This window comes from Lonchura striata, chromosome 2 (assembly GCF_050655825.1).
Source record: "Lonchura striata isolate lonStrDom1 chromosome 2, ASM5065582v1, whole genome shotgun sequence".
In the NCBI taxonomy this organism is placed as follows: domain Eukaryota; kingdom Metazoa; phylum Chordata; class Aves; order Passeriformes; family Estrildidae; genus Lonchura; species Lonchura striata.
The window spans coordinates 45,766,741-45,794,499 of record NC_140704.1 but is presented as its reverse complement, the minus strand read 5'-3'; the positions used below and the strand labels follow the sequence as shown (position 1 = coordinate 45,794,499).

Below are 27,759 nucleotides of genomic sequence, written 5' to 3'. Positions count from 1 at the left end.
ACTATCCCTTTAACTTACTATGAAAGACATGATTTATTTATCAACTCAGGGAAACTATTAAAATAACATCAGTTTGCTATTCAGACTATAACTAGTGAGAACACTTCCTACAGCTATTCAGATGAGTTACGCAACTCACACTATTTAAAGCCTTTTAAGTTCTCTTTCCCTCTGCATTTTATTATTTGGGACAGTCATGCATTTTAATTCTGATCTGGAGGGTTTCACAGTGAGTTAAGAAATTTATTAACTTGCTTTATTATCACATGCATTCTGAAATAATATTAAGATACTAACAGATTTATTATTTACAGAGATACATATTTCTGCATATTTTCCCCCTTCAATGATAATTTAATTAATAATTTGAACCATCTTACAATTACTGTCATCTTTGAAAGACAAAGAAACTTATTCCAACAAGACAATGCCAGCATTAAGCTGGAGAAAACTACACACAAAAGTTCTCAAAATATTTGCTGAGTACATTGGAATTATTAACTAAACCAGCTTAACAATCATTCTTAGTTCAGGCAGTGAAATGCCAGCTATACTTTAACTCTGCCAATATGTGAAAGTTTGGAAGCAGATGACTAAAGAAAATGAAACAAAACTCCCCTGTGACAAGTAACTCAACTAGAAAAAACACAATATTGCTATTTTATCTTTCCAGCAGATGTACACTCTTGCCATTTCAAGAACAATGTTTGTATCTTAATTTGTCAGAGAACCCTGCAGTCTGCAACAGGTGACTTCACAATATGCTCTACAAAAGGAAAAAAAGCAGGTCCCACTTTTTGGTCTGCTTCTTTTTGAAAAGATGATGCTATTAATGTACACTGGCAAAGCTCAACAGCTGGTACCCACAGCTTCCCATGAAGAGCTGGGCTGTTTCCAGCAGACATAAGGCCAAGGTATGTGCCAGCAAACTGGAAGATTTTAAAGAAAAATAAGATTAGGTATCTCACTTATTTGGCTTCTCCTATATGAGGAAAACCTTTGTTTCTCAAAAAATAGATTCAAATGTAAAGTGTAAGATGTGAGAATGTTATAAGCAAAGTATACAGCCCAAATGGATCATTTCCATCAGCTCTATGAGGGTCATCCAAGATATTTTTGCACAGTCAGCTGGTTAAATTCAGTCCAGTTGTGCAAAAATAACCAATATTGGCAGCAGTGAAAGCAGCTGCCCCAGGAGAGTAAAGAAGTATCAGGATCAGGGAGGCAACAACAGGAGTTAAGGGATAAGGAATGCACTGGAAAAAGGGAAGAAGACATAACTATTTCCCATTAGGATTGGCATTGAACCTTGCCTTCTCAATGCAGCGAAGACCACAGCAAAGTACAACAGTAAACAAAGAGCTTGGTGTGTACAGATCAAAACACATATGGTTTTTAAACCTTAGTATAATTTCTACTTTGACTTCCTAGGACAATCATATTATCTAAGAGTATGTACTTAGCTGCACAGTTTTGGGACTGGTCTCCATGTCCAGGAAAGGAGCAAGACAAGCAGATTCATTGGACAACTCTGAGAACAGAAGCTCACTGCAGGTGATTCAGCATCCTCTATCAACACCCTCCCCCTCCTATTGATCCTCAGCTCTAAATCAGATGCCTTAAATGCTACTTTGAGAGATGAAGGATCTAAGATAACTGTCCAAGACTACCTGAAAAAATATTATTACCTATCCTGAACTATTTTACTGGCCTCAAAACAAGTATTACTAGATAAAAGTCAAAGTTGGAAGTTTTGTACATTTACCATCTGAAGCATTTCTCTATTAGGATATACATAATTTATGTAAATTAAGACACAAAAAAGGCCAAAAGTTAGGGTTGTTTGTCAAAAAATTGTACAGTTCTGTTTTGATTACAGATGGTGAGAGACAGCCAAACACATACATTGTAGGCAACCAATTTTCTTAAGATATGCAGATCCTCAAAAGTAGCTCATTAAATGCACTAATTTTATAATACTTCCATTTAAAATTATCATCCTGTAAATCTCTGCACCCACATAGATTCCACATAGCTCCTTTTCCCCTCCTTCTTCCCTAAAGGAGAACAGAAATCCAAAATCCAGGAGACAGCCTCTGGGTTCAAATATTTACTACAACAGTATCTTGTGCTCCAACACAGCAACTGAAAACCATATTATTCTACTTAAATATCTAAGGTCACATACCTATTTTGGTATCAAGATAATTATCAAAATTGTTTTTTGCTGAGATGACTACAGGAATCTCCTGATTGGTAAGCAAATTCACAGCTGTCACTGAAGTAAGCAAGTCTGAAAACAAATGTAATGATATCATAATTAAAACATAACAGAAAATATGCTAAGAACATCACTTACCATTACAATGCAGTTTATCTTAAACTTACATGATTTTTAGATAAGTTTTCTTTAAAAAAGAGACAAACCTATTCACATTTCAAAACAGCTCAGATGTATTAAAATGCTCAGTAAGATTGAAAAATTTTCATTATTAGAAAACATACTTATAAAAAACACCTTATAAAAACAGAGTAAGATTTGATTATAACAAAAAAAAATAGTCTTTGATCAAAATACAGGCTGCCACAAAGTTGCAAGAATTGGTCTAAGTATGCCCTGATTTATGTACTAGCATACAATGCTACACAATCCCACCAAAAACCAGATAAAACTGCAGGGGAGCATGTATCATTATGATTTAATTTCTTAGGGAGAAGAACTACAAAGCATGTGAAATCTTTTTTTCTAACCTGTATTAAAAACCCACTTAAGTAACCTACTAATTTCCAAACAGGATATTCATATTCATATTAGAGACAAGGAACCCAATGTCCACAAGCAAGGGGAGATAGGAGAGGAGAGGAGAGAATTAAGGGTGGGAACTAATAAACTGAAATTGACTTACAATGTTCAGATTGGGTGGCTCAGCAAGAAGAAATTCAAATCTGAATACTCCATATTTTGAGGATTTGAATCCCAGATCTCAATTTGGGTCTATTTCTAACTTTTTCAGTGCCTTTAAATTGATGATAATTACAATCATTAAAATATGGGCTGCTAAGAGCTTCCTTTAACCTTTCTTCATAGCTAAGCTGAGGCTACGAAGGCTTGTATTGCAATGCATAAAATCTGCTTGAAGTAACAGCAATTTTGAGAAAAGGGCTGTTATAGCTCATCATGCTTCTTAACACAAATGATACATTTATTTATTTCTGATTACTACTTTTCCAAATTTTACGTGTCTGAGGTATTCCTATTATAAAGAAAATTTCCACATTCAAAGCACCACATGCAGCTTTCCTCTGTTTAAAAAAGGTACAAAAGGGACAATTTAATTTTTTAAAAGCAACTAACCAAAAAGCATCATGAGCAGGAAGCTGAGTGGGCAGGACACTGCTTTTAAAAATAACTTCTCTCTTCCACCCAGCAATAATTTTCATTTTATGCTGGAACCCAAAATAATAACTGCAGTTTATGAAGGTGCTCTTTCCTGTGCTCATTTGCTCAAATCATTATCATCATAAGAGAAAAGAGAGAGTGGTATAGGTACAAGTGTAAGAGAATGTATGCAGAATATTATAATGAGATAAAGAACAACATAAAGGTCAAATCTTTATCTCAGGCACCTCTTGTTGTCAAAACCATTAGACTTACCAGGTTCTAAATTAACATACATTTTTCTAGGCAAAAAATAATTGAATGTTTGACAACTGGTTGTTCCATCTATTTAAATAACAGTAACCTAAAATACAGACATGTACTTTAGGACTAAAGGTTTTGCTATACAATAACTTTCTTTTCTCTCCTAAAACATACCCTCCTAATTATTTAAAAGAGAAATTTAAAAGATAACACAGTGAAGAAAAGGAATTGCAAGACTAGGCCCATTGAAAAGAAAACAATTACATTAAATTAAATTACCAGTGTTACTGAGGAATTTTTTTAAACGTATTGGTTAATGTGAAAATAAGGTCTATATAAGGCCACCCAAATTTTTTTTTAATTTAAATGCCATTGTTGGCCTTTCATATGTAAAATGCCAATCTCTGCTAATTTCAACTGAAGAATGTCTGTAAGTATATTCACAAGTAGCAGGAGTATACAATAGCAGAGTTATGTGAAATTGTGCCTCTGTTTTGAGGACTTTTGGCTGTCATTTTTTCAACTCAGAGCTTCTTAATTTAACTCAGCCAAAAGCTTTAAGCTTACTGCTAACAGACACACAAAAAAGCTTTTGCAAGTATTTCCACCTAAAAACCAATATGAAAATATTCTTATTAAAGGCAAATTATCCTTATTAAAAGCAAATTTTGCACGTGGTTTGGCTTAAAGCACAAGATCCAACAAAGGCACAGGCATATGCATGAATTTGTGTTTGTGCAGTTAGTGCTTTGATTTAGTTCAGCTGCAAGAACTGCAAATTTGTTCTCCAAAATTCTCCAAGCTTTCCTCACCTCTTAGACAAAGGCTTTATGTACTCAACACAGTCAGGCTCCATGTTTTTTTCTACTAGCAAGCAAACTTTTTTAAGGTAGAAAAGAAGTACTTAAAAAAGCAGGTTCTGTACAACCAACACAATTTCCCACAAGATGCTGTTGAAATCAGATGTTATACAGACAATTTACCAGTAAGGGAAAAAGCAAATATTAAACACCAGTCTGATGTAGAAACAATAAATATTTTATATATATATATATAATATTCTCATTTCCAGGTTTTCCAAACAATAAAAAAATACTAGACCATGCAAACTAAATACAAGTAGAATTGGTGGTTGGAGACTTCAGCAAAGCAGTTAACAATAATTAAAGCATTGTCAGTTGACTGTCCAAGTCATGAACTGCCATAGGGATACTACAAATTGACTCCATTAGAGTCTTGAATTAACAATGGATCTGAATAGTAGAGTATTATTTTACTATCAGTTATCCACTTTGCTATGTATTAGTGATAAAACCAGATAATTTATTTTTATTTATTTTTTTAAATAAACTAAATATATTAGTGATATATTGACCTCTTTAGATTTCTTATGACAGGAAGTAAACATTGGTGGTGCAAGAATTAGTTCTGCTGTCTTTGTACTAATGGCAATTTACCACATAGACATGAGATTTTCCAATGGGCTGACAGAGTCAAATTTGGACTATTAATTTCTGGTAGATGAAGAATCTTCGTATATACTACGAAGTTTATTATAAAAAGGAGAATTGTAGCATAGCTGCTCTTGCCACATCTGAAGCCAGGACAGGCTGATGTGACACTGTGTGACACAGCAAGAATCAAAGGCCTGCTTGCTCCCAACAGGAACAGCTCCCGCTCAGCTTGATGCACATTCAAGATCCCTCTCTATAATTGTTGCTCTTCTACAACAAATTGCAGCATGAGAAAAATACCACCTTTCCCTGCGATGAACTCCCTCTGAAAGACTTCCTTGAGACTGCTATTCCCATGCAGCAGTCTGTGAGTTGGTAAGATATATAAATGGGAAGCTCCATAAATGGCTTCAGGTGTATAGGTGTAAGCTGCTAGCTTCTCTTCTGTTACTTTGCCATTAACCTGAAAAAAAGCAGAAAAAAATTACTACTGGCAGTGCAGTGGTTATAGATTTCCCTTTCTTTTCATACAGCTAATGAGTCTACATCACCCTACATAAATACACAGATCCAAATACCAAAGCCAGACACATTCCCACTATAGAAATTTTCCAGAATCAAACCTTGACAAAGCTTACTTTTAGGCCTCGAGAAGGTTGCTGTACAGTCTTTCCTTAGTTTATCCAAATATATCTACAAAAATACAATTCTAATCCCATATGCAATATTGCACTGTGCTGCTAAAATAGACTCAATCCCTGGCTAAGCCACACAGAATCCTTCTATTCACTTTTCATATGCATTGCCTTGCTTCCACGAAACTGAAGGAAGATGTTGCCTCTGAAATCTGAAGAGAATTTAGTATATTCTAAGCTACAATATGACTTTACACAATACTTCTTTGATGCTGCAAATTATGTACAAAAATAAAATAATAAAAGGTGGCACAACAACCATTGGACATAAAATGTAAATAGTAAACTTCAAAGACTTTTTAAGAATTACCACCTGGAACTACCAACAAGGTTTATATCTTAGCTCAACTAACTGTGGAGTATATGGGTGTTTGGAAGGAAATTTTTCTGTAATAAGTATTGATAGAAAATTTCCAAAACAATTGATAAAAACAACTTTAATACAAAGTTATTCATACAAATACAAATACTGCATCTTTTAGGAGGGAGCAAATCAGAGGTATTTAAAAGGTTTAATTTGTCTCAATTTGAAGTTATGAAAAATTCAGTACTTTAAAATAAGAAGTGACTTTTAGAATGTTAGACCAAAGTAAATAATCACAATAAAGCTTTAAAGTACAAGGGATAAAATTTGATCAGACAATCTCTTCTCTCCCTGTCATATTCATGGAGCCTTGTTCATCTCTTGACAAAAAAAGGGGAAATCTGAAGTCCTTCTGTAGATAATTTTTTTCAGGTTTCCTTTTCCTTCCTCTCCTTTCTTTCTATCTAGACTTCTCTGTAGCTCCATCACTACCTAATGGTGTGGTTTCCATTATTTTAATTATGGGATATAGTAAGCGAAATAATGGACAAATGTAAGCAAAGCAGTTTGCCTGAGGTCAGCCTGGGTCTGACAGAGAAGGTGCCATGCAGAAAAATGCAAAAGCTCAACTAGACCCTAGCTGACATCTGCAGTGCTATTTGATAGTGCACTTGGCACAAATATTCTGGCTTTCAGGGAAGCTTATTAGCTGGCATGTATTTTGGCATAAACATACACAGCCAATTTGCATCCACTTGAACACACAAACCCTTTCCTCAGGATAGCAAGGAGTATCTCTTCAATCCTCAAGTGCTGTTCTCCAGGAATCTGTGCTGGTCTGTGCATCAATATAATAATAATAATAATCTTTTTTAGGAAGTTTCAAGCTTTTAAGATCTGGAAATCCATTCCCATCACACATTTGCACTTAGCCCAACCAAGAGAGCAGCAAATGAAATTTCTGGCTTACCTTCAGCAAGAAGTCAAGAGAGCACCCAATGCAATCACCTATCCAATTTGCTTGCATTTCTTTAATACCATACCACTCAGGGAGATCAGATAAAGCATCAAACATGGCCTTAAGCAATAAAAGAAAGAATGAAGACATTCAGCTTTTGTAAGCATACAAATGAATACTATGGGTTTAATTATAACTAACAAGAAAATGGTAAGGTGCTGGTAAAAATATTGGAAGAGGTGGTTTTATACTGCTGCTACCTCAAATTAATCTCTCTGAGAATAGAAGTAACAGAGTACAAGCCAGAGGTATGTCACTGCCAACAGGGACCTTGCTGTTAGTAAAAATGGTCTTTCTTTTGAATGGACTACACCTTAAGGTACAGGAAGAAAAAATCTTAGAAGAAAACAAACACAGAAAATATTCCCAGTGGTTGTAACTTCGGCGACCTACTGAGCTGAACACGACTTGACAGATGTGCTTGCAGATATGAAGCCTACATTTGTATTAGTTGTAATACATTTGTATTAGTTATTTCAGACAATAGCCTAGAGATTGAAGTCAGACAAAAGGTGTTAACATGTCCTAAAATTTTCAAGCTCTGTCTTAAAATAGCATGATAGTTTCTAGCTATCTATTTTTTCATATTTCATATTGATATTTTACCAAGCATAACAGGCTGCAAAATTGATTGGCAAAACAACACTAATCATAATAACAAAGCTTCATATTATATATAATATTATAATAATATAATTCTTATAAGTAACCAGCAATGAAGCTGGGTCTAGAGGGGTCACAGGTCTAGAGCAAGTCTTATGAGGAGTGGCTGATGCACTTGGGAATGTTTAGACTGGATAAAAGGAGGCTCAGGGGGAACCTTATCACTCTCCACAATTGCCCAAAAGGAGGCTGTAGTGAAGTAGGGGTCAGTATCTTCTCTCAGGGAACAAATGATGGGACCAGAGAAAATGGTCTCAAGTTGCACCAGAGGAGGATACTAGTAAAAAATTCACCATGAAAAGGGTTGTCAAACTTTGGAACAGGCTGTCCAGGGAAGTGCTTGAGTCATCATCTCTGGAGGTATTTAGAAGACCCACAGACATGGTGCTTAGGGACAGGGTTTACAGATGGACTTGGCGGTGCTGGCTTAATGGTTGGACTTGAGGATCTCAAAGGTTTTCTCCAACCTAAATGGTTCTATACTACACAGCAATGAAGAAATTCAGTGTTGTCTCCTTTACTAGCCATAATGTCCAACAGCCAATTTGTAACTTCTATGTATATTTGCACTCAACAAGAGATAAATCTATATATTTATGTGCTTTCTGACATGTGGAATGGAAGCATAAAAGTCTGTTCCGAGTCAACTGGTATTTGTCTAAAAAGTTTGAACAGCATGATTTTAATAAATGGCATCTATAACAATGTAAAGGAAAAGACAGACAGATAGCTTAAAGTTCATCTCATTTTTCACTTCATAACACTTCGCATTTTTGTTATGAATACTGTGATTGTCCAAAATCTTTACTTTGGCAGAAGTACAGCCAGAGGCATGAGTCATTTGGACAGATGGTGAATATGCTGAACAATTACAGTTAAAATCTAAGAATAAGGCAACATGTTGAATAATTTCTCCTTTGGCTGTGACTCTCAACATCAAATATGCAAGCTCTTTATTATCTTGGTAATTACTAACAACCTGCAAGGATGGACAGTAGCTACTATGTGCTGTTCAAACAAAACTGTAGGTAGGTGGATAATTAGTGAATGCACACTTAATTCTTCTCCAAAAATGCATTTCAAGGTGTGTTTTAATGACATACTTAACTAATTTCAAAGTGAGATGCACAGAAGTTATTATAAGAACTTTTAAAAATTACTGTTCTGTTGTACATCTGTCACACAAAATACAACAAATGCCATGTCCTTTGTAAACCATAATATTACATAACCACTTGGGATTTTTATTGCTTTCAACAACTTTAAGAATCAAACCAATTTATTGGTGAATTATAAATAAAAGAATGTTAGGTTTTTGGAGAGGTTTTTATTACACTATATCTTCAATCAGTTTTAATTCACAATTGCAAGCATGCTATATCACAGAGAATTCAAAATTTGGAGTATTCTCATTAATGGCATTGTTCCAGAAACAACTAAGCTTTATCTACCATGATCAATCTATGTATTTATATTATAAAAGAATAATATTGTAAAATAATAATAAATAATTGGAGATCTATATACTATATCTCTATACTATGTATGTATATCTCTATAGATAGACAAAATACCTAGACACATTCTTTGTAAGAACTTTACAGATTTTAGAAAGAATGAAATTGTGTCAGCACACGCAGAACTGGGTGTTCACATTAGATATCCATTCTAATCTACATCACATTTTGCTGGCAGAAGCAGCTAACTGTGCATGTGTTCTACTGAAACTGTACAGTCTGTAACTGCTTGCCAGCAAAGCTTCCTAGATGTTTGTTCACTGCAGTATTCATATACCAAGATTGTCAATACCAGTGATAATGACTTTAATTCATTTGCCTTATTAGAAGCTACAGGCTACAGTTTGACTTAACCCAGTTGTTCTCTTGATAATGCAATTACTTCATGTAACTAAATACAGGAAGAGCCAGTTTTACTTCATGCGAATTAAGATAACTAAGCTTACTCTGCATGATGATGAAGCCTAGCAGGGTTTGCAAACATAAACATTTTATAATATAATTTATACATAAACGGTTTAGTGTGATATGAAACAAAAAACCCAAGCAAACAAAAAAAAACTTTAAAAATGTTCAAAAAAGTTTTTCATTTTCAAATCCAATTTCACTACACCCTACAAAATACATGCCCACAAATATATGCTTAAACTATTATTAATATTTTAAAAAATTGTATGTAGACTATTTGGGTATACAAACCTCTTGACCAATGCCAGCACAGAAATTCCTGAATATTTTACATTAGTATTTGGGAAGTTAAATATTAGCTCCCATGAAAATATTAGCTGCCATGAACTTTGCTTCCATGTTGCCAACCCTGGCAGTATTCAAGGCCAAGCTGGATGGGGCCTTGAGCAACCTGGGAGTGGAATGTGGCAAAGGGCATTGGGACTACATGATCTTTAAGGTTCATTCCAACACCTTAACATTCTATGATTATGTAATTACAGATAATTTGCATTAAAAAATAAAAGCTGATCCTTAAAAATGTGTATATAACCTCTCGTTATTTCTGCCACAAATTTATTAACTTGATTTGTTAACACAGAGAAGACAATCAGCAAGAAGACTCTCAGCATGCAGGCAAATAAAACAAAAGTAAAACCATGTTGGAGTCAGCAGGGGACAAAGAACAACACCAGCATTTCAATACAGTAAGCAGAGAGTGATAAGATTATCAAATAAACTCAATTTTCGAATTTCTGATAATAACTTAATAGTGTGAAATTTGGAAACATTAGGTAGCAAAGTCTTTCTGCTTTTTCATTACTTGCGAAGAGACAAGAAAACTTCAAATGCAAACACCTAATTACAGGAGAAATGACTCCCATCTTAATTAAATATAAGTCAAGGAATAGCATAAATACATTTTGGCAGTCTTTCAGATCTAAAGATAGACAGACTCAGGAAAAGCTAAAGAAATCAAAGTTGTGCTTAGGGATTAGAATGATTTAAAGGCTCTTACACCTGAAGAAGTTGGAGACTGAGGATAAACCAATGTTTCATGGACTTCTTTACTCTTTCAGAACATGCAGAAAATTCTGACACAGCCAGAAGATGAAAGTCAGCTACCTCTGATGATTAGAGAGTAACTAAATCAAGATGAGTTTGTTGAAAATTTATCAAAAACAATGATGACAAAGCCTGAAACTAAAACTAACACATTGTATGTGCAAAACTGGTCTCACATTTCTAGCTGTTTAGTCTGCTGAGGATTATGACAGAAACAGAACCGCAGTTATGCAATATTCAGGCAAAAAAGACCCAGAAAATCCAAGAACATAAGTGCTTTACAATTTCCCAAGAGCATCTCATCTCCAAAAGTCCCCCTGCTTGTAGTTCAAAGAAATATTCTGCTGAACCCTTAAAAAATTCAGTCTCTGACTTCATGAACTAAAATTTTTTATAGATCATATCTACTAATAATTTAACTCCTCTATGGTAGTAAATGAAATAAAATGAAAAATCAAAATATAAACTATATAGTCAAATGTATATACTCTATTGTAATGCAGACAGTGCAATGAAGTTTGATAGATCTGTAAGGTAACAAGAAGATCAGAATAAAAAATTCAGCAAAAGGTTGCATGTCAGAATAATTCAATTAATTAGCAAAATAAAATTGCATTCTGCTAAATTACAATAAAATTTGAAAGTTTTGCTTCTGAGGAAGAGTCAAATAAATATCAAAGCTCTGTTTGGATTAAAATAGAATTCTTCACTTTATTTGATCAAATTCCCAAAAGAGCAACCAAATGTAAACTAAAGATTACACAAAATCATTTAATGCAACTTAATATATTAACATACATTAAAGTACAAGAAAGTAAAGCTAAGCTGCCCAGTGTTTTATTTTGCACTCTATTGCACTGTTACAACTGTGATTATATGGTACAACTTCTGCTGGAATTTAATATTTTCTTGTTTTACTATTTCTTCTCTTTCAGTAGTTTCTGTCTGTACTGTTGTCGGTCACTCGTGACTTTTATTTCCCATGTGTGAAGAATACTGAAAATATACATTAAAGAGGAGCAATAACACAGATACTGCATATACTGAAAATTCTTTCTCATAAATGACTCAACTGTCAGCAGTTTTCCCATTTCTTTAGCTACAATTTATGGTCAACAAACACCTCTGGTGTGATTACACAGAGCTGAGGCAAATTTTTCCTTAAAAGCAAAAAGTAAATCCAGAACTACTCTCCAGATTTGCTCTTCAAAGCTGTTCCTTGCTTAAATTTCCAAAGAGAAGATACTCCCTTTCTGAAATAATGCGTATATATCTGTGATGAGTAACTGAATTCATAAATAGGAAAGCTCTTCAAAACATTTGTTATAATTTTTAATAGTATTAAATATTCACTGTTTTGATTAACCTTATACCAACAGGAACTCAAATGTACATCGCTGTACCATCAGACGAGATGCTGTGTTTAAAATAAGGAGAAAAGACCAGCCTGGTCTGGATATACACAAACAATGTTCTGTCTTGCCAAACTGACAAACCAGGTGCCACTTCTTAGGAACGAAGTGCTAAGCAAGCTGAGGGAGCACTGCTCTTGGTCCCTGTCCAGGAGACAGCTCTCAGCCTGGCTCAAGAGGAAGAGTTTCAAATCAAGTTTTATCAGGCCTGTTCTGTTGGGAGAAGACAATTATGAGCTAGACTCCAAGTGTGGGAATCAAAACAAATCACACATAAAGAACGAAAAAGAGCCAGCATTTCAGTTTCAGTGATGAGGCATTACCTCCTGCTATGAAATCCCAAGTGCTACCAAGACTCTTAACATCCTGAAATTCAGTACTTCAATTTTATTACATTTCATTATTATTCTGCTTAATATCTCAGAAATAAAATACAAAATAAAAAAATCAAGCAAAACACAATTACATGAAATAATTTCACATCTATTCAAATCAGCCAAAAAGGCAGTCAGATGCAGTGCAAAGCCAGAGAAAACCTGGAGAAGAGCTGTAGTTAATTTGCTCTTTTCCCTCCACAGAGTCATGACCAACATCTATGCTCCTGAAATCCACAGAAAATGAGAAGGGTTTATCTATAAATGTCTTTCCAAAAAAAACTTAACTAAGAAAGGGTACTACTTATCTGTATGGCAATTGTAAATTACATCAGTAGAATTTTGTTGGTTATATTCCCCATTATTTTAGTTAAACAGATCGCTGCATTGCTGTGCAAAAAAGGGAGATGATTTAAGGCAAAACTTGAAGTTTTAAAGTTGCTTCTATTTAATTTTATTCAAGAAAAATTGTTTTCCAGCTATTTGAATGATTTTTTGTACAGTAAAATATGGAAAAGAATTGTATAAAATTAATTTGGATGAACAGGGTCTGTAAAAAGACTAACCTTGCCAATTCTGTTTTGAGGATTCAGTTGATTATGCATAAAAACCTCCAGAAAAGCAATTTACAGGTACACAGAGAAAATACTAACATTTACAGATAGATTTTTCCAATGAAGCTGCCTACCAATTCAGCAGGGTAACCATGGCAACTAAATGATTTAGCTTAAACATCTTAAATGCACAGACAACAATTTGAATAATAATGCCATCAGTTAAGGCATTATACTTTTATCACAGAAATGAGTCAAAAGAAAAATAACAATTAAAATGTTCTCTAAAAGTCAAAAAAAGCTGCTAGTCCATTCACATGTACTTTACACTTTAAAAAACAGGTCACAATTACTTTATTACTTTACATAAGCAAAATGCTTTCTGCTAAGCAAAGCATGGTCAATATTTTTGCTCTCAAAATTCATTACCAATGATAAATTGGCATGTGAGCTAACACTGCTTTGTTTGCAATTTTTATTGCAAGAAAGGAATATGAGCTGGTGCAGTAACTAGAAAAAAATCAAAGCAAGTCACAGGAGATGATTCCTCTGGACACAACAGAAATCTGAAAAACAGTGTGTGTGTAGGAATGAACCACTGACTCCTGTAATTCCCATCTTCACAGACTACTAATCATGTAACTCTTGGCTGCTATTTGACCAGTAATGGAGGCATTGCAGATGAAGATTACTCTGATTAGTTTTTATTTCTATTAAAGTTATGAGATACACGGGAAAACATAAAATAATAAATGGGCAAAAAAGAGGAACATAGATGACTAAAATAGATCATCAGTATAACACTAAAAATAGGCTGAAAGTTGCAATAAACTAATTTGTGGGTGCTACAAGTAGAAAATAGGTTGTACCCATACATATTGAGCCATTATTGTTAGCTGGTAATTTGCATGAAGAATTAAGAGATTGAAGATTAATTAAATGTGTTTTAAATTGAACTTATTCTATGAAAAAAGGTTATGCAAAGACTTATATTTTCCTCTAAGCCACACAGTAATGGCGCGAGTTAACAGAAATAAAGCTTTTTTTTTTTTTAAATACTTTTCCACTAGTTCAATTTATAGAAAACTCAAGTATAACTTTGGGGAAGGAATAGGAAACAGATTTGCAGAGAGCCATTTTCCAGAGAAAGGGCAAGAAGGGTAGTACTTCTGACAATTGATCTTGAATTTCTGTAAACTTTTTAGAAGAAATATTAATCACCACTGAAGGCATAAGAGAAAGGTGACCAGAATCAAATGGTTTTCCCTATGATACACCAAAACCAGATAAAGGCCTGACTGTACAAAGATAAGTGAGACAACTCAGGGAATTCTAACCCTCTAAGTCTGAAAGTAGCCCAAGTCGGAAAGAAATACAAGTTTTGTTCAAGGATTAAGTTACTCTCAGATAGTCTCTTAGTGGCTTCCAATTTTTAAATTTCAAAATAAGGAGTGGAACTTCAGTGGATAGCAGAAATCTAGTCATACAGCTCATTGAAAGCCTGATCCACTTAGCTCTCTCTTTTTTTTTTGTGAAAAACACCTTCACAAAGACAGATTAAATATGCTGTATGCCTGTGAACTTGTCCAAGCTGTGAGGAAATAAAGGGCCATGTGTGCTGGGATACAAATTCTGGCAGTACAGCTCGAAGACCTAAATACTGCTCTATACTGACAGAAAACGTAGATCTTCAGATCCCAATGACTGTGATGATGCTAACCTGACATAATCTTGTCTTAACCTTCTGGGCACATTTTTTAAAAAAACTGAATTGGACAAAAGATGTTCAACAGGCAACTGACTCAGAAATGGGGAATAAAGGACTCAGGACCAAACAAGTTCTGGAAGGGCAATTTTCTATTTCTGTTAATGTCTAATGCAAAACAAATTGACCATGGATTTGAAATTCCCCATTTTATAATGTCCCCTCAGTTTTCCCTTTTACTGGAGTCTGGCATATGAATTATCAAACAACTGACAAAAAAGGGAAGTGAGATCCAGAAAGAACCAAATTACGGTACTAATTTATTATTAGAGGCACCAATATCTGAAGTCTCTGATAATAATTTCAGGAAAACAAAGCTGTGTGGGTAGTGTTTCTGGTCCGTTAGGTAAGTAAGGAAAATCTCTTTATGGAAATAAGTGTGTTCAAAATCAGGAGACATGAAATAATCCCACTTGCTAAAGTGAAGGTGTCATCCCCACCAATGTTATCATCCTGAAATCATATTAGCATTTAAAGATCTTTAGCTTCTTAAAGAGATGTCTTTATCCTCTACTATAAGGACTAATTCCATAGAAATCTGGACCTTCCACTCCAAATGATAAAGGTAAATGAAGGACTCCCTCTCAATAAAGCCCATTCTCCTGGCAAGAGGTTTAGAAAAGAGGTGGGGAAGAGAAGTTTGAGGAACAGGCTACGAAGAGCGATTGTAACCACACTGTAACCAGGGTGTTCAACAATGCAGGACAATATGGATTCAGATGAACTGTCAAAAGCCTGAATCCAAAGAAAAAGGGGACAAAAGAAACAGACTTAGGAGGAAGGATTCATGGCTCTTACCTCCTGGCGAAGTACTGGCATGACTACCATAAGGAATGAAGAAAAGTGTGCAAGGATGTTTTGAGGATAACTAGTCAAATTATTCAGAAAGAGAAGCCAAAGTTGTAGCATTTCAAATCTGAAATTTGGCTCATGTCAAAATGCTAATGCGAAGCTTCCTGATTATGTCAGTGTGTGCACAGTTTCTAAGAGACTGAAATACTTGGCCACTATTAGCTCAGATCCAGTCTCCTACCAGTAGACTGTCTTCAGTTGTGGCTAGCAGTTCATGGGCTGTTCAGAGTTGTATGACCAAAACAGTCTTCTTCAGAAACTAAACCACAACATACTATGTTATACAGTCTCTTGCAACTTGAAAGAAAAATATAATTACCAAAAAAGAGACTTTATTTGTCTGAATCATCCAAGCATGAAATCCATCGACTATCGGACATTTGACTTCATACAGCAGAGCCTGATAATCTGCTATTCTTATTTCAAGGTCTGGGGGGTGGGGGGGAAGTTATTTTTCCCCCTCTACAACCAAATGTTTAAAAGCCTTGCCAAAAGAAGCAGAGTGAGACTGTTTAAAAAGAACCACAGCAACAAAAATAGGAGTGAGTGGAGGGTGAGTAAAAAGGAAAATCCAAACCACCTGCTGATTCTTGGTAGCATCTGTCACTGTACAAGAAGTGGGAGAACATGAAGGTAATGCTTGCCAAAGCACTTCAGCTAGAAGCAGTATGGCATCATTCACTGATCTGGTTGTATCAGCTAGCACAGACCCTACGGAATATCAATCACAAACAGAACAAAATTTTGGGAAACCTTCACAGCAGTCTGTAGAGTACTCAACTATCCTTTGCAGCAATGTTTTAAGGTTTCGTAGGAGTTTCTACAAATGGTCTTCTGGAAATAAAAAGCAGAAGCAGCTCTTATTCATGTCACCAAGATGTTCAAGAACAAAAGGTCACTTGCACACTTGCCCTTCATGTAGGTACAGAATATGGCACTGTCCTGAGGTGACAGCTTTGATGGGGAGGTGTTGTGGAGGCAAAAGTTCCTTCTTATCCTAAGATAAGCCTGCTTACTGGGGAATGACATGATGAAGACATGGTCTGCCCAAGAGATTGTGCATTTCCTGTAACAGCATTTCTCAGGTAAAAAGACTAAATACAAAAGATAAATCCTTCCTAGCAGCAGGTGGATATTGAGCAAGAGGTAATAATTCCATAAATCAGGGGTGTTTTCAAGGTTACTGAAAAGATCCTCAGTCATGCCTTATGGTCTCAATGAGTAAAAATTTATGGCTGATTCACCCCTTTTAAATGGATATAAGTAAGTGGGTACCAGCATAGATACAGACCAGAAATACCAGTCATTGCTTCCTACAACCTGTACAGAGACAATAGACAAAAGACATATCAGTAAAGATAGAAACTCTAATGAAGCTCCAGCCTCAAATGGAGGGAAACAGTGAGTTGGGGCAGACCCTAAAATATCACAAAGGTCATAATGAAATCTGGTGACAAAGGAACTGGAAAAAAAAAAAAAAAGCTCAGAACATTGTGTTTATTTTGTGATGCTGCAGACATGCTCCATTTTTCCTTCAGCTATTGCAAATGTTCCCTCCTTACTGCCAGAACAGGCAGCACAATCAAAAATCATGTATCTCAAGCACCTCTCTGTGTTTGAGGAATCAAAGCATCAGCCAGGATATCTAAAGCTTTTCTCTTTGTTATGAATAGACCTAAGGAGAGATACAGACTTCTTCTCCTTGGATGATAGTAATTTGGTTTCTTGAGTATGAGACTTGAGAAAAGGATCAAAGATGAATTTTTAATATTTTCTTGGGAGCAACTTTCTCAATCTGTACTTGAAGTCTCAATATACAAAACACTCAGAGGGAATAAAAACTTCACCCAGACATGACAGGAAGCTGATACTTTCATCTCAGCATAAAGCCAAAACTTCCTTTCTGAATTCCGAAGTGTGGAAACTTATTTTGATTGTCCCAGTACAATCAAAACTGGAGCTCATAAGAAAAAAGGATGTTTAAATAACTTGAAAACATTTTTAAAATAACAGATAATCAAATAGAGTAGAGTATGAAGTGAAGTAGAAGGTTGAGATGAATCTTCAATAAAAGGCACTTAAACATAAAGAAGTGTGATGCAGACACGGGTGGAACTGAATGCTAGGTGACAGCATTCAGTGTACTCCATTGCTTATAAAATGCCCACAAGTCAGCAAACAAGTTTTGCACAGCTCTACACTCAAAATATGCAGATAAGCACTTGATGATGAATACAGGATGTTAATGTGCAAATGCAGAATTCATTCATCTTACCTACAATTCTTAAAGAGGTGAACAGAAGGACTTCAGGGGCAATAATTTTAATATATACACATACACAGGGATAGATCACACATATAATTATGCAATTATATATTCAAATATGTATCTAAAAAGGACCAGATTCAGCTTAATATTTCTGGACAAAAAGTCTCTTTGAGGTGCTACCATAATTTCCAAAAACTATATTCTCATACCTTTGCATAAGCAGTTGTCTTGATAAACCACTGTTTGAGGTATTTCTGCTCCACTTTTGCTCCTGAACGCCATGAGCAACCATTGTCATCCACCTGCTCATTAGCCAGAACAGTCTGATCCACTGGATCCCAGTTAACCAAGGCCTAAAAAAAAGTTGCAGGAAGAAAAAAATACTTTCATCAGATAGTTAGAAAACCAGATTTACTTTACAGATGCCAAATGAATTATCCAGAAGCAGACCTTGAAAACTGACCTGAGTTTTCTGTATTTTTAAAACATCCATTTGAATCAGCAACATGGACTCAGCTGGAAAAGTTTTGAACATTCATCTTCTCAGAATTCAAAAGACTCAAAAATGCAGTTGGCAAGGTTTGTCTAGACTGATCATGCTAGCAGGATAGGCAGACACCTGACTGCTTGGCTGTAATATATAAGTAAGTGCTCCAATTGACTATACTGCAAATAACATAGTCTGATGCTTAAAAGTTCTTCACTACTAATCCAAAAGAGTTGAGTCAGACTGAGGGGGATGAGTAGACAAGGATGTCCAACTCAAGAGGACAGAATCACAAAGAAGTATTACAGATGTCAACTATATTTTAAATGAAAGATATTATCTGTATGTTAACTGCATGAATTACTTTTGGAATCCTCTCCTCTTATCAATACAAATGCATTACATGAAAATCTGTAAAATGAAATTAATGTTGGTGCTCAACTCCACAAACCTTGTATTTTGAGCTTTTAAGTCAACTGAAATACAAGACATAACATACTGGAAAAGGAACAAAAATCAAACTCACCCTCCCCTAGTGTTGAACAATTTAACTGGTCACTTATCAAAAAGGATCTAAGATCACAAAGAATCCTATCCAAAAGTGGCATAAAATGCTATACATTGACTTGAAAAAATGAACAGAAAGAAAAAATATATAATCATAGCAATAGAGTAATCTATTCTATTGAATGTTATTTAGTATTTAAGCTAAATCAGTCTACTGAAAAACAGTAGCTACAGTTCCATAGAGATTTAATACATTAAACATTAAAAAAAAAATTCAAATTACTTCTTTGGGTATGGAGAGGACTTGTATCTCAATCAAAAATTAGTAACTGCACTAACATTGTATTTTATATTTTATCTATCATTAACCTCCTTTGATTAGTTTCCAAACACCTAATATTGCTTCATTTTAAATATGCAAATAGTAAATACCACAACCACTTCACAAATCTTATAATGAGGAGAGCTAAAAGAAACATGCAGGGATGCTCTTTCTTAGAAATACTGCTCACAACTGTGTGAGCACAAAGTCTGGCTACACTGATTTATAAAAAATTTTTATCTTTAAATGGATGAATGTTATTAATTGATAAACTGAAACTTGCCTTCAAATGAAGCTTCAGACTTGAATTTAAACTTTTTACTTTTTGCCTTTTATCTGTTACCAACCAATAATACCACACCAGATTTTATAAAAGACTTATGAAAATTCATTGTGAAATTAAAAGAAATCAATATATTCTACTATTAAAAACCTATTTTCCAGAATTCCAAAAAATACATCTTCTTCAGTAATAATATAAAACATTATGAATATGGCTCTAAAGTAATGATTTTTTGATTTATAAAGTTCTGAAAAAATACCACACAAAGTTGAATTTACACCTAAAAAGAGATAAATGAGACAATATTGAGAAGTAATAAAATTCCAGTTGCATAAAGCGGTATTAGCATAAGCTTGTATTAAACTGGCTGTGACTCTTAAGTTGAGTAAAAATACTATTTCTATTTTGATGCTAACATACCAAATTAATGGTGAAAATTCTGGAAGGTAACTGAAATTATTACATAACTATTTAGCATATTCCTGTTACAAATAATGAGGCTGTATCTAAATAAATCCTGCAAAACATAAAGCAAATGTGCATTTATGAAATCGTTAGCAGAAAGGTCTTGTCTTTGTATTTTTTAAGTTACATTCCTTCCATCTCACACAGACTTTTGACAGTATCTAGAACCTGGCTAATAAATGAAATCTTTAGTTCCTGCTTGTACCTCACAAAGGCAACTTCTTGACAATGACAGCCTCTGAAACTATGACCCCAGGAAGCTGCTAAAAGTCACCTACACAAAGAAAGCACAGAGCATGAGTGTTCAGAGCACACCAATTATCTCGCTCTCTTCACTACACCAATGTAGACCATATGCTTTTAAGACAGGATTCATCTTGTCTAACTTCAGGTCTCAAAAGTGTAAGTATCTATCTCCAGGCTTGCTGTCTCTGGGTCCACTATGGATTACAGGTATCTGATCAAAGTACCAGAGTCAGGGCAGGTATTAACCTCAGTGAGACACTCACATCTGGCCAGGTCAATAACCTTACAGTATATTGACTAGGTGAGCACTGCAGGAAAAAGGGACGATTTTGCTGCAATGAATAAAGGCGCCCTCTCTGGATGCTGCAGTGCTCAGACATTGTTAATCCTCCATAATTGCAGCTCCTGGACATACTGAGCCTGTGTCTCCCTGCCAGGGTAATTTCTGGTCAGACAAGCACACTCCTGGAACAGAGCATTAACTAGGTTAACACTCTACTTGCCTTATTCTTATTGTCACAGTAAGGCAATGAATTATCTCTTGTAGCCAAAATGAAACTGTAATACAGGAGACTTCAAGCTGTGTTTAATACATATTGCAGATACACTGACAACATGAGACAAATATATGCTTTTAGTATATATGACTGTTCAAAGAGACCCAGGGTTATGGGCTCTCTCTGCCATCTGTTTCCTGCCAAAAAGCAACTGGTTCACATTCACCAGAGATTACATCCCCTACAGATTGACAGATGCCGATTTAAGTCCTCAAACTGATCCTTGACTTGAAAGCAGATGGAAGTTGGAAGTAGATTCAACCGCTGGTATCCAAACACCTCCAGGATCCCACAGTACTTGGAATGTGAATGCAAAATTTATTTTGTGTATCATCCCTGCTTTAAATGAAGCAGCAAACTTGTACTTTTCAGATTCACCTGGGTTCACTTGTCAAACAAACAAATTCACAGATAAAAATAGGTTTGTTATAACAAAGCTAGGGGGTTAATTTCTTTTAATACAAGAAAAAAATAATTACAGAAGGAAAAAAAACCCAAACCCCAATTCAGCATGCTAGTATATATCAAACATTGAGGGGTTTTACTGGTTGTCATTTAAGACCTCTGAATACAAATGGAAATAGGAAAAATAGCTCAGTAACACCCTGCCATCCTAAATGCTACCTTTCACCATCAATCTCTTTTTCCAGATTCAGAGAATAATTGGAGTACGTCCTTAATTATATCCTATGGGGTTTCCTGGTTTCTACAGAATACAAATGAAATATCAAAGCATATTTAAGAAATCTTAGTTTCCACTTAAAGTTAAAAACATTCACTAAATTGCTGCTTTGTTAAAGTGCAGCTGTTCAGGTATTTTGGAACTGCATTGACTAGGCTATACAGAGAGTTCTCTGGACTGCTCATTTAATACCTTTGTTTCATCTTGTGTTTAAGAAATAACTGAAACCTTCACTTCAGATACAGCCTGACACATGTTATATACAAAATTTTATAATTTCTTAATGTTGTGGTAACTGATGAACAGTTGTGATAGTCTTATGACCCCCAATACTTCTTTAATATTTTGAAGATCACAAATAGGGTTCAGGAATAGAATGGTTATGCACCTAATCTCCATTTATCCTATCCAAAACCATAAGTTCTGAGACAGTATTACAGTAATGTTGGACAGGTAAATAATCTCACTGCTGAAGAGACTTCATGACCACCATGTCACGTATTTTCATGAGGGACAATACAATCTAGAGAATATTAAAGCCAGGAAATAAAAAATTAAAATCTATATTCTGATCCTGAAGTGCAAATCTCTGGCAATAAAGACTTCTGACTTGACTTGCTACAATTGCCATGTGTGTTAGTTAGTGTTAGTTTGCTAGTTATAAACTGCTACAAAGAAAATTCTGTTATATATAGAATTAATTCTATTTTAGATTTATTTAAAACTAACAGAGCACAATCACTTTATGACTGTGAATGGACAATCCAGAAATGTGCCACTGACATGAATGATCAAAATTGGCATAGCAGCAAAATATTGAAGGCCAAAGTTTGTACCTACCTCTTTTTGATACACTATCCCAGCTTCAAAAAGCTTAAGAAAGAGATATTGCGTCCATTTGTAGTACTCTGGTAAGCAGGTGGTTACCTCCTGTAGAAATGAAATAAAATAAAAAATTCTGAAACTATTCTTATTATTTTCCTACACTGTTTTAACTTAAACAATTAACCCAGGAGGGTATAATATATTCCACAGAGTAAACATTTATGCATGGATTCAAGTACAAACCCATTCATTTGTATAATGTTTACAATGAGTGATATTCACCTGTACACAAAACCAGAGAACGTGGGATTTGTGTGAGTTTAATGCAGAAGAAAAGGTTTCCCTGTTAATATGGGATATAAAACTCTGTAAGATTAAAGCTGATAGATATAAGAACAGAAGATGAACGGAAATGATCACAGCTGCCTTATCAAGGAAACAGGAAAACCAGAAAAAAATGTAGACCTCTTGAAGAACTCTCCTAGCCAGGCTGCCTTTTCCACTGTTGCTCAGCAATGAGAAGCAGGAGCAGAGGCTGTGGATGCTCAGAGGCAGCGGGGAGCTGGCTGATGTGAGACAGGCAGAGAGCAAGGAGCTTACAGCTGAAACTGGGGGAGCAGGAGGAGAGCGGAACAGCGCTGAGGAACACAGGCTGCTGGCAGACGGACTGTGCGGGGCAGACAGGACGGAATACAGGGTAAGATTCTGAACTTCAGGATTAAAGACTCGGGAAGGGGAGCTCACATTCAAAGGTCAAATAAGCAACTGCTCCAAAAGGCAAGGGAGCTCAAGTTAGCAGGATGCTCTAGGTCAAAGTATGGAAAAAATGAGTCGTAAAAGTCACAAATGAGGAGGATGGTTATGAAGGAAATAAAGACAGATAAAAATAAAAAACAACATAAGTAGGAGGAATGGGAGTTAAGAGAACAGCAAGCAATAATATACTGGAGAGCTTTTTTAAAACTAAAAAACATTTGCTAAGTTTTTAGTGAACTCTGATAATTAAAAAACAAGCTGCTTACCAACTGCTTACGAAGCTCCATATTTTAAATGTTTGTTCTTAAAAACCCTAACTTAAAATAAGCATTAAGATGCAATGACAATTAATGGATTCCATCATTACAGATTCACTGTTTTCTCAACACAAATACAGGTTTCACAGGTGCAATGTAAACCCACATACCTGCTTGAAGTGGAAGATGGCTTCTACTCTGAACTTCAGATTAATATAAACATCTTTTGATTTTGAAGTTACTGACAAAAAGTAAGCCACTGATAAAATTTAGTCCATTTGGAGTAGTTATCAAGCATCAGAAATAGCTCTAAATGTGAAATGTCTTTCACGTGGGCTTTCCCATCATCCTAGCTTCCCACTACACACAACTCCTGCAGTATCATCTGCTACTCAAATGACATCTGAAATGCTCTAGCAGAGAATTCTTATTATTTTTCTATAACTTTATATTCTAGTTGCTTTGAACTTTATATTCCAGTGCTGAAACACAGCTTTTAACAATTAATATGACCTTTGAATAAATGTGCCTCAAAAGTGTGTGTAAGAGGCTTTTAAGATCAAAAAGAGACATTTAATGGCAAATTTTCAGCTCAGCATGTGAAGACCTAGTAATGAAAAACAGTTGCTTGATTAAAACCCTTTTCTCTGTATTGAAAAAAAATCCCACTTGATAAAAATCTGATTTCCGTCTCTTCAACTAAGCACATTTAATAGTTTTCCCCCCCTGCTTCTTCACAACAGTTCTTGTGCCAGTGTGATGCCACTACAGGCAACAGACTTTCATCACTGGAATATGAGACACACAAAAAAAGAGATGCAATCCCTTTCAGTACAAGATAAGATTATGTGAGCAATAGGCAAATAGGTAGGACAACAAAACTGAGCTGCCAAATAAGAAAAAAATAGAAATGTGAATGGAGATTCGTCCTTTTGGCCTTGAAAGGCAGATGTGTGTCAACTGAAACAAAAAGATGACATTTCCCAATCTAAACTAGCATGTTACAAGCCACACAGGCTTGAGCTACAAGATACAAGCTAACTCTTGCAAACAGAATCCCATGTACACGCTCTCTCACAAGGAGTAAAGAGACATTTCTTTGAAAGAAATGCAGCAGACTGTATCACTTAAAAAGAAATCTGCTGTGTGGTCACTGAGATGCAAAAAGAACACTCAAGCTCAGAATTTAACTTTATATCCATGAAAGTTTGGAGTAACATTTCAAGTTAATGAAGAAAGATAAATTACATCACTAACAAGTAAAATGAAGTGCTGAAGACAAGCCAGAAAACTTCTGCCAATCTTGAAATGTGTTTTGGTGTTTTTTTTCCTATCATTTAGCACAGTAAGATTTACTGTTATAAATAATTTTCTGTGTGTTCCAGTTACTGACCTTGATCAAATGAATGATGTCTGGTAAAAAGTTTCCATTAGGCTGCCATCATGCTTAAATTAAGGTGAACATCTCTATTTATACTCTATAAGCATGACAAAAATCTGCAGAACATTAACAGAACTATATTAACTCAGAAATACACAAAAGAGTTTAAAAATGGGGTTGAAACATAGCATGCTGGAGCCATTCCAGCCTGCCAAAAACTACATTTCTGCTTCTCATTTGCGATCTGAGCACTGGCATAACAGCATACATATAGAAACCCGTATCATAAAGCAGTACAGTGAATATATATAATAGGATGTTACCATATTTTCCACAAAAATAAAATACCTACTAAAAATCCAAACTCTTCTAAAAATACATAAGATGCTGCTCAACTGTCCACTGCATGTGCTCTTCAGTGCACTGTGAGAGATTTAGTGATCACTCATCACCTCAGCATTTCAGAAGGAAATTTGAAATGCGAGGGAAAGCCTCTCCCTCTTCACCCCATCCATTCTGCCTTTTACTTTTGTCACCAAAATGCATCTTTGTCTTTAGTTACTGTTACTATTCCTTATTCCTACAGGAATGACACTCATTCATTAAAAGAATTCATGACATCAATTTAAATTAATCACCTATACAGGTGGTTTGCTTTTAAAAGAGCAGATACCAGCCAGGCACAGGAAATATACCCCTATCCTTACCAAAACCTACCTTGCTTAATCCATTTATTGCAGCACAGTAATTTGTTCCTAACAAATACCATACCAGAGGGGTTGGTAACTTGTTTATTTTCACAAATAAATTCTCAATTGCAAACTAAATGGTAGTACTACAATCTGGATTTTATATCACTGCAACTTGGGAAGCAATGGGTGCATGTAAAGGTCAAAAAACCATTCACTATTATAAAGAATGATTTAAGGAGTACCTTTCAAATACCAATAAAAACAAGGAAAACCAATAGTAAAGAATCTTGCATAAAAATCCCACAAAACACAACAACTCAATCTGGATGAAATATTTTGGTGTTTAATAAAAGAAAAACTAATTTTCAAATGTTTTGTTTTAATTTCATTATTTGTTATAAACCTGCTCCTTCTTTACAATTTTCTATTATGAGTCTCTGACCTTGTAACTTGTTTTTGCTTGTATTTTTAAGAATAAGTAAACTTAACTTCAAGTAACTTCCGCAGCTATTTTTTTTTAAAATAAAAGTAATATTTATAGGCTGCATGAAAAGATTTATTTATTTCTAAGATCCAGACTTTATGAATAACATGTAACTAGACTGCAGATAAGCAATTTCCTCGTTTATTAATAATAAATTTATTTTTAGCACAGACTTATGCTGTCCTGAAGACAGGCATGTTGCACCTCTTTAATGGGAGATAGAAGAAAAAGTCAGGATTAATTTTTTCCAAAATCTATTTGGGAAGATAAAACAGTGTTTAATCAACTATCTGCCTATTTTGGCTTTCAAGGGCATGCACTACCTCATCTAGAAGTATAATTATTTGATTTTCAGAGGTTTAGAGCTTCACCAACCTACGTTTCTAAATTAATTTGAGTATTTGTATTTCAAAGGCCCTTAGTTTTATGCTTTATTAGATACAAATAGAAATGTTATAGAGTGCCTACATTTTGGAGCATGAATAAATTTTCTGAAACAAAAAAAAAGCAGTCTTGTACCAACAGTTTCTTTTTTTTTTTTTCATTTAACTATAAGTAGGGTCACTGATTATCAATGGTACATGGATAAGAATAAAATTTAATAGGTAATAATCTATGTACCATTGGTTTTATGCATGCTCAGGCAGTACACACAAATGACAATTTCCAAACTAAATATAAAATTATCTGCACAAAGAAAATCAACATGAGATTTATTTTTTTTTATGTACAGAGCAGATGGGGAACATTAGTCCCATGCAAAAAATATGTCACTTGGAACGCAGAAATTGAAATTACTAAAAAACCTTCACAGAAAGAGCTACTACCTAAGAGAAAGTCACAGATTGATAATAACAGTGGTGAACTGATGGCTTACTGGAAGATGCATTATATGCTTTTCATCTTTTGTTGCTGATGATATGAATAAGTGAAAATGATACTGCTTAGTTCCCTTGAAAATAATGTTTAAAAGAATCACAGGCAGTTTGCTATGCTGTCTGGGATGGTATTTTCAAAAAATCTGATCATCAGGAATGCTCAGATTATAGTTATCTTAAAACCAAAACATAATGTTTGGGATTATTAAATTATTACATTTTCCATGTGTTTTTAATGACTCTTAGAGACATTTCTTCCATGCTCAAACTTCAGCTTTTCAACCTTCAATCTGAAAAGCATAAATGTTCAGAATAGAAATCAGTTATCTCATTTACTGATTTTTTTAAAAAAATCTCTCCCCAGAATCACACCATTTTCAAAGTGATTTACAAATATAATACTTCTAACTTGAGGCACTTAAAATACCTCCATGTTTCAGGTAAAGAAATCAGATAATCATTAGTATTCAAAACTACTCTAAGGCAAAGTACATAGAGTTGTTTTATTAATTTAATTTCATTTTTCATTTGCTTAGATTTTCTAAGTTTAGGAAAGCAATTTTAAATTGTCACTGTAACCTAACTGAAATAATCTAACTAGCTTTTAACAATGTCTTCTTTATGGTATCTTACTAGATAAGTAAGTTCACTTAACAGCTATAAGACAGAAATACCTGCACATTTTGATTTGTAAGACAGAGAGAAAAAAGAAAAAAAAAAAAAAGTAAAAGTGAAAGGCAATTTCTAGTATTGCAAGTGCACTGGGATTTGTTCATACTAATTTTATCAAGCAATGAGATTTAACTAGTCTTTGTATTCCTGGACACAAACTTCTTGACTACCAGACGTGACTTTATAAGCAGGCAGACTCTTTAAGACAGCTATATGCAATAGGTTCTCAAAAT

The 27,759-nt window shown here is 34.8% G+C and overlaps 1 protein-coding gene across 2 annotated transcripts in view; it reads right to left on the bottom strand.

The window, feature by feature from the left end:
• LARS2 (leucyl-tRNA synthetase 2, mitochondrial) overlaps positions 1-27,759 on the bottom strand; it is an 81,987-nt gene that overhangs the window by 35,508 nt on the left and 18,720 nt on the right. For both annotated transcript variants that reach the window (XM_021547917.3, XM_021547918.3), the window contains exons 6-10: positions 22,422-22,511; positions 18,242-18,385; positions 7,067-7,174; positions 5,401-5,560; positions 2,189-2,293 (exon numbers count right to left, since the gene is read on the bottom strand). In XM_021547917.3, the coding sequence (XP_021403592.3) occupies positions 2,189-2,293; positions 5,401-5,560; positions 7,067-7,174; positions 18,242-18,385; positions 22,422-22,511 (607 nt within the window). The remainder of the gene's footprint in view (positions 1-2,188; positions 2,294-5,400; positions 5,561-7,066; positions 7,175-18,241; positions 18,386-22,421; positions 22,512-27,759) is intronic.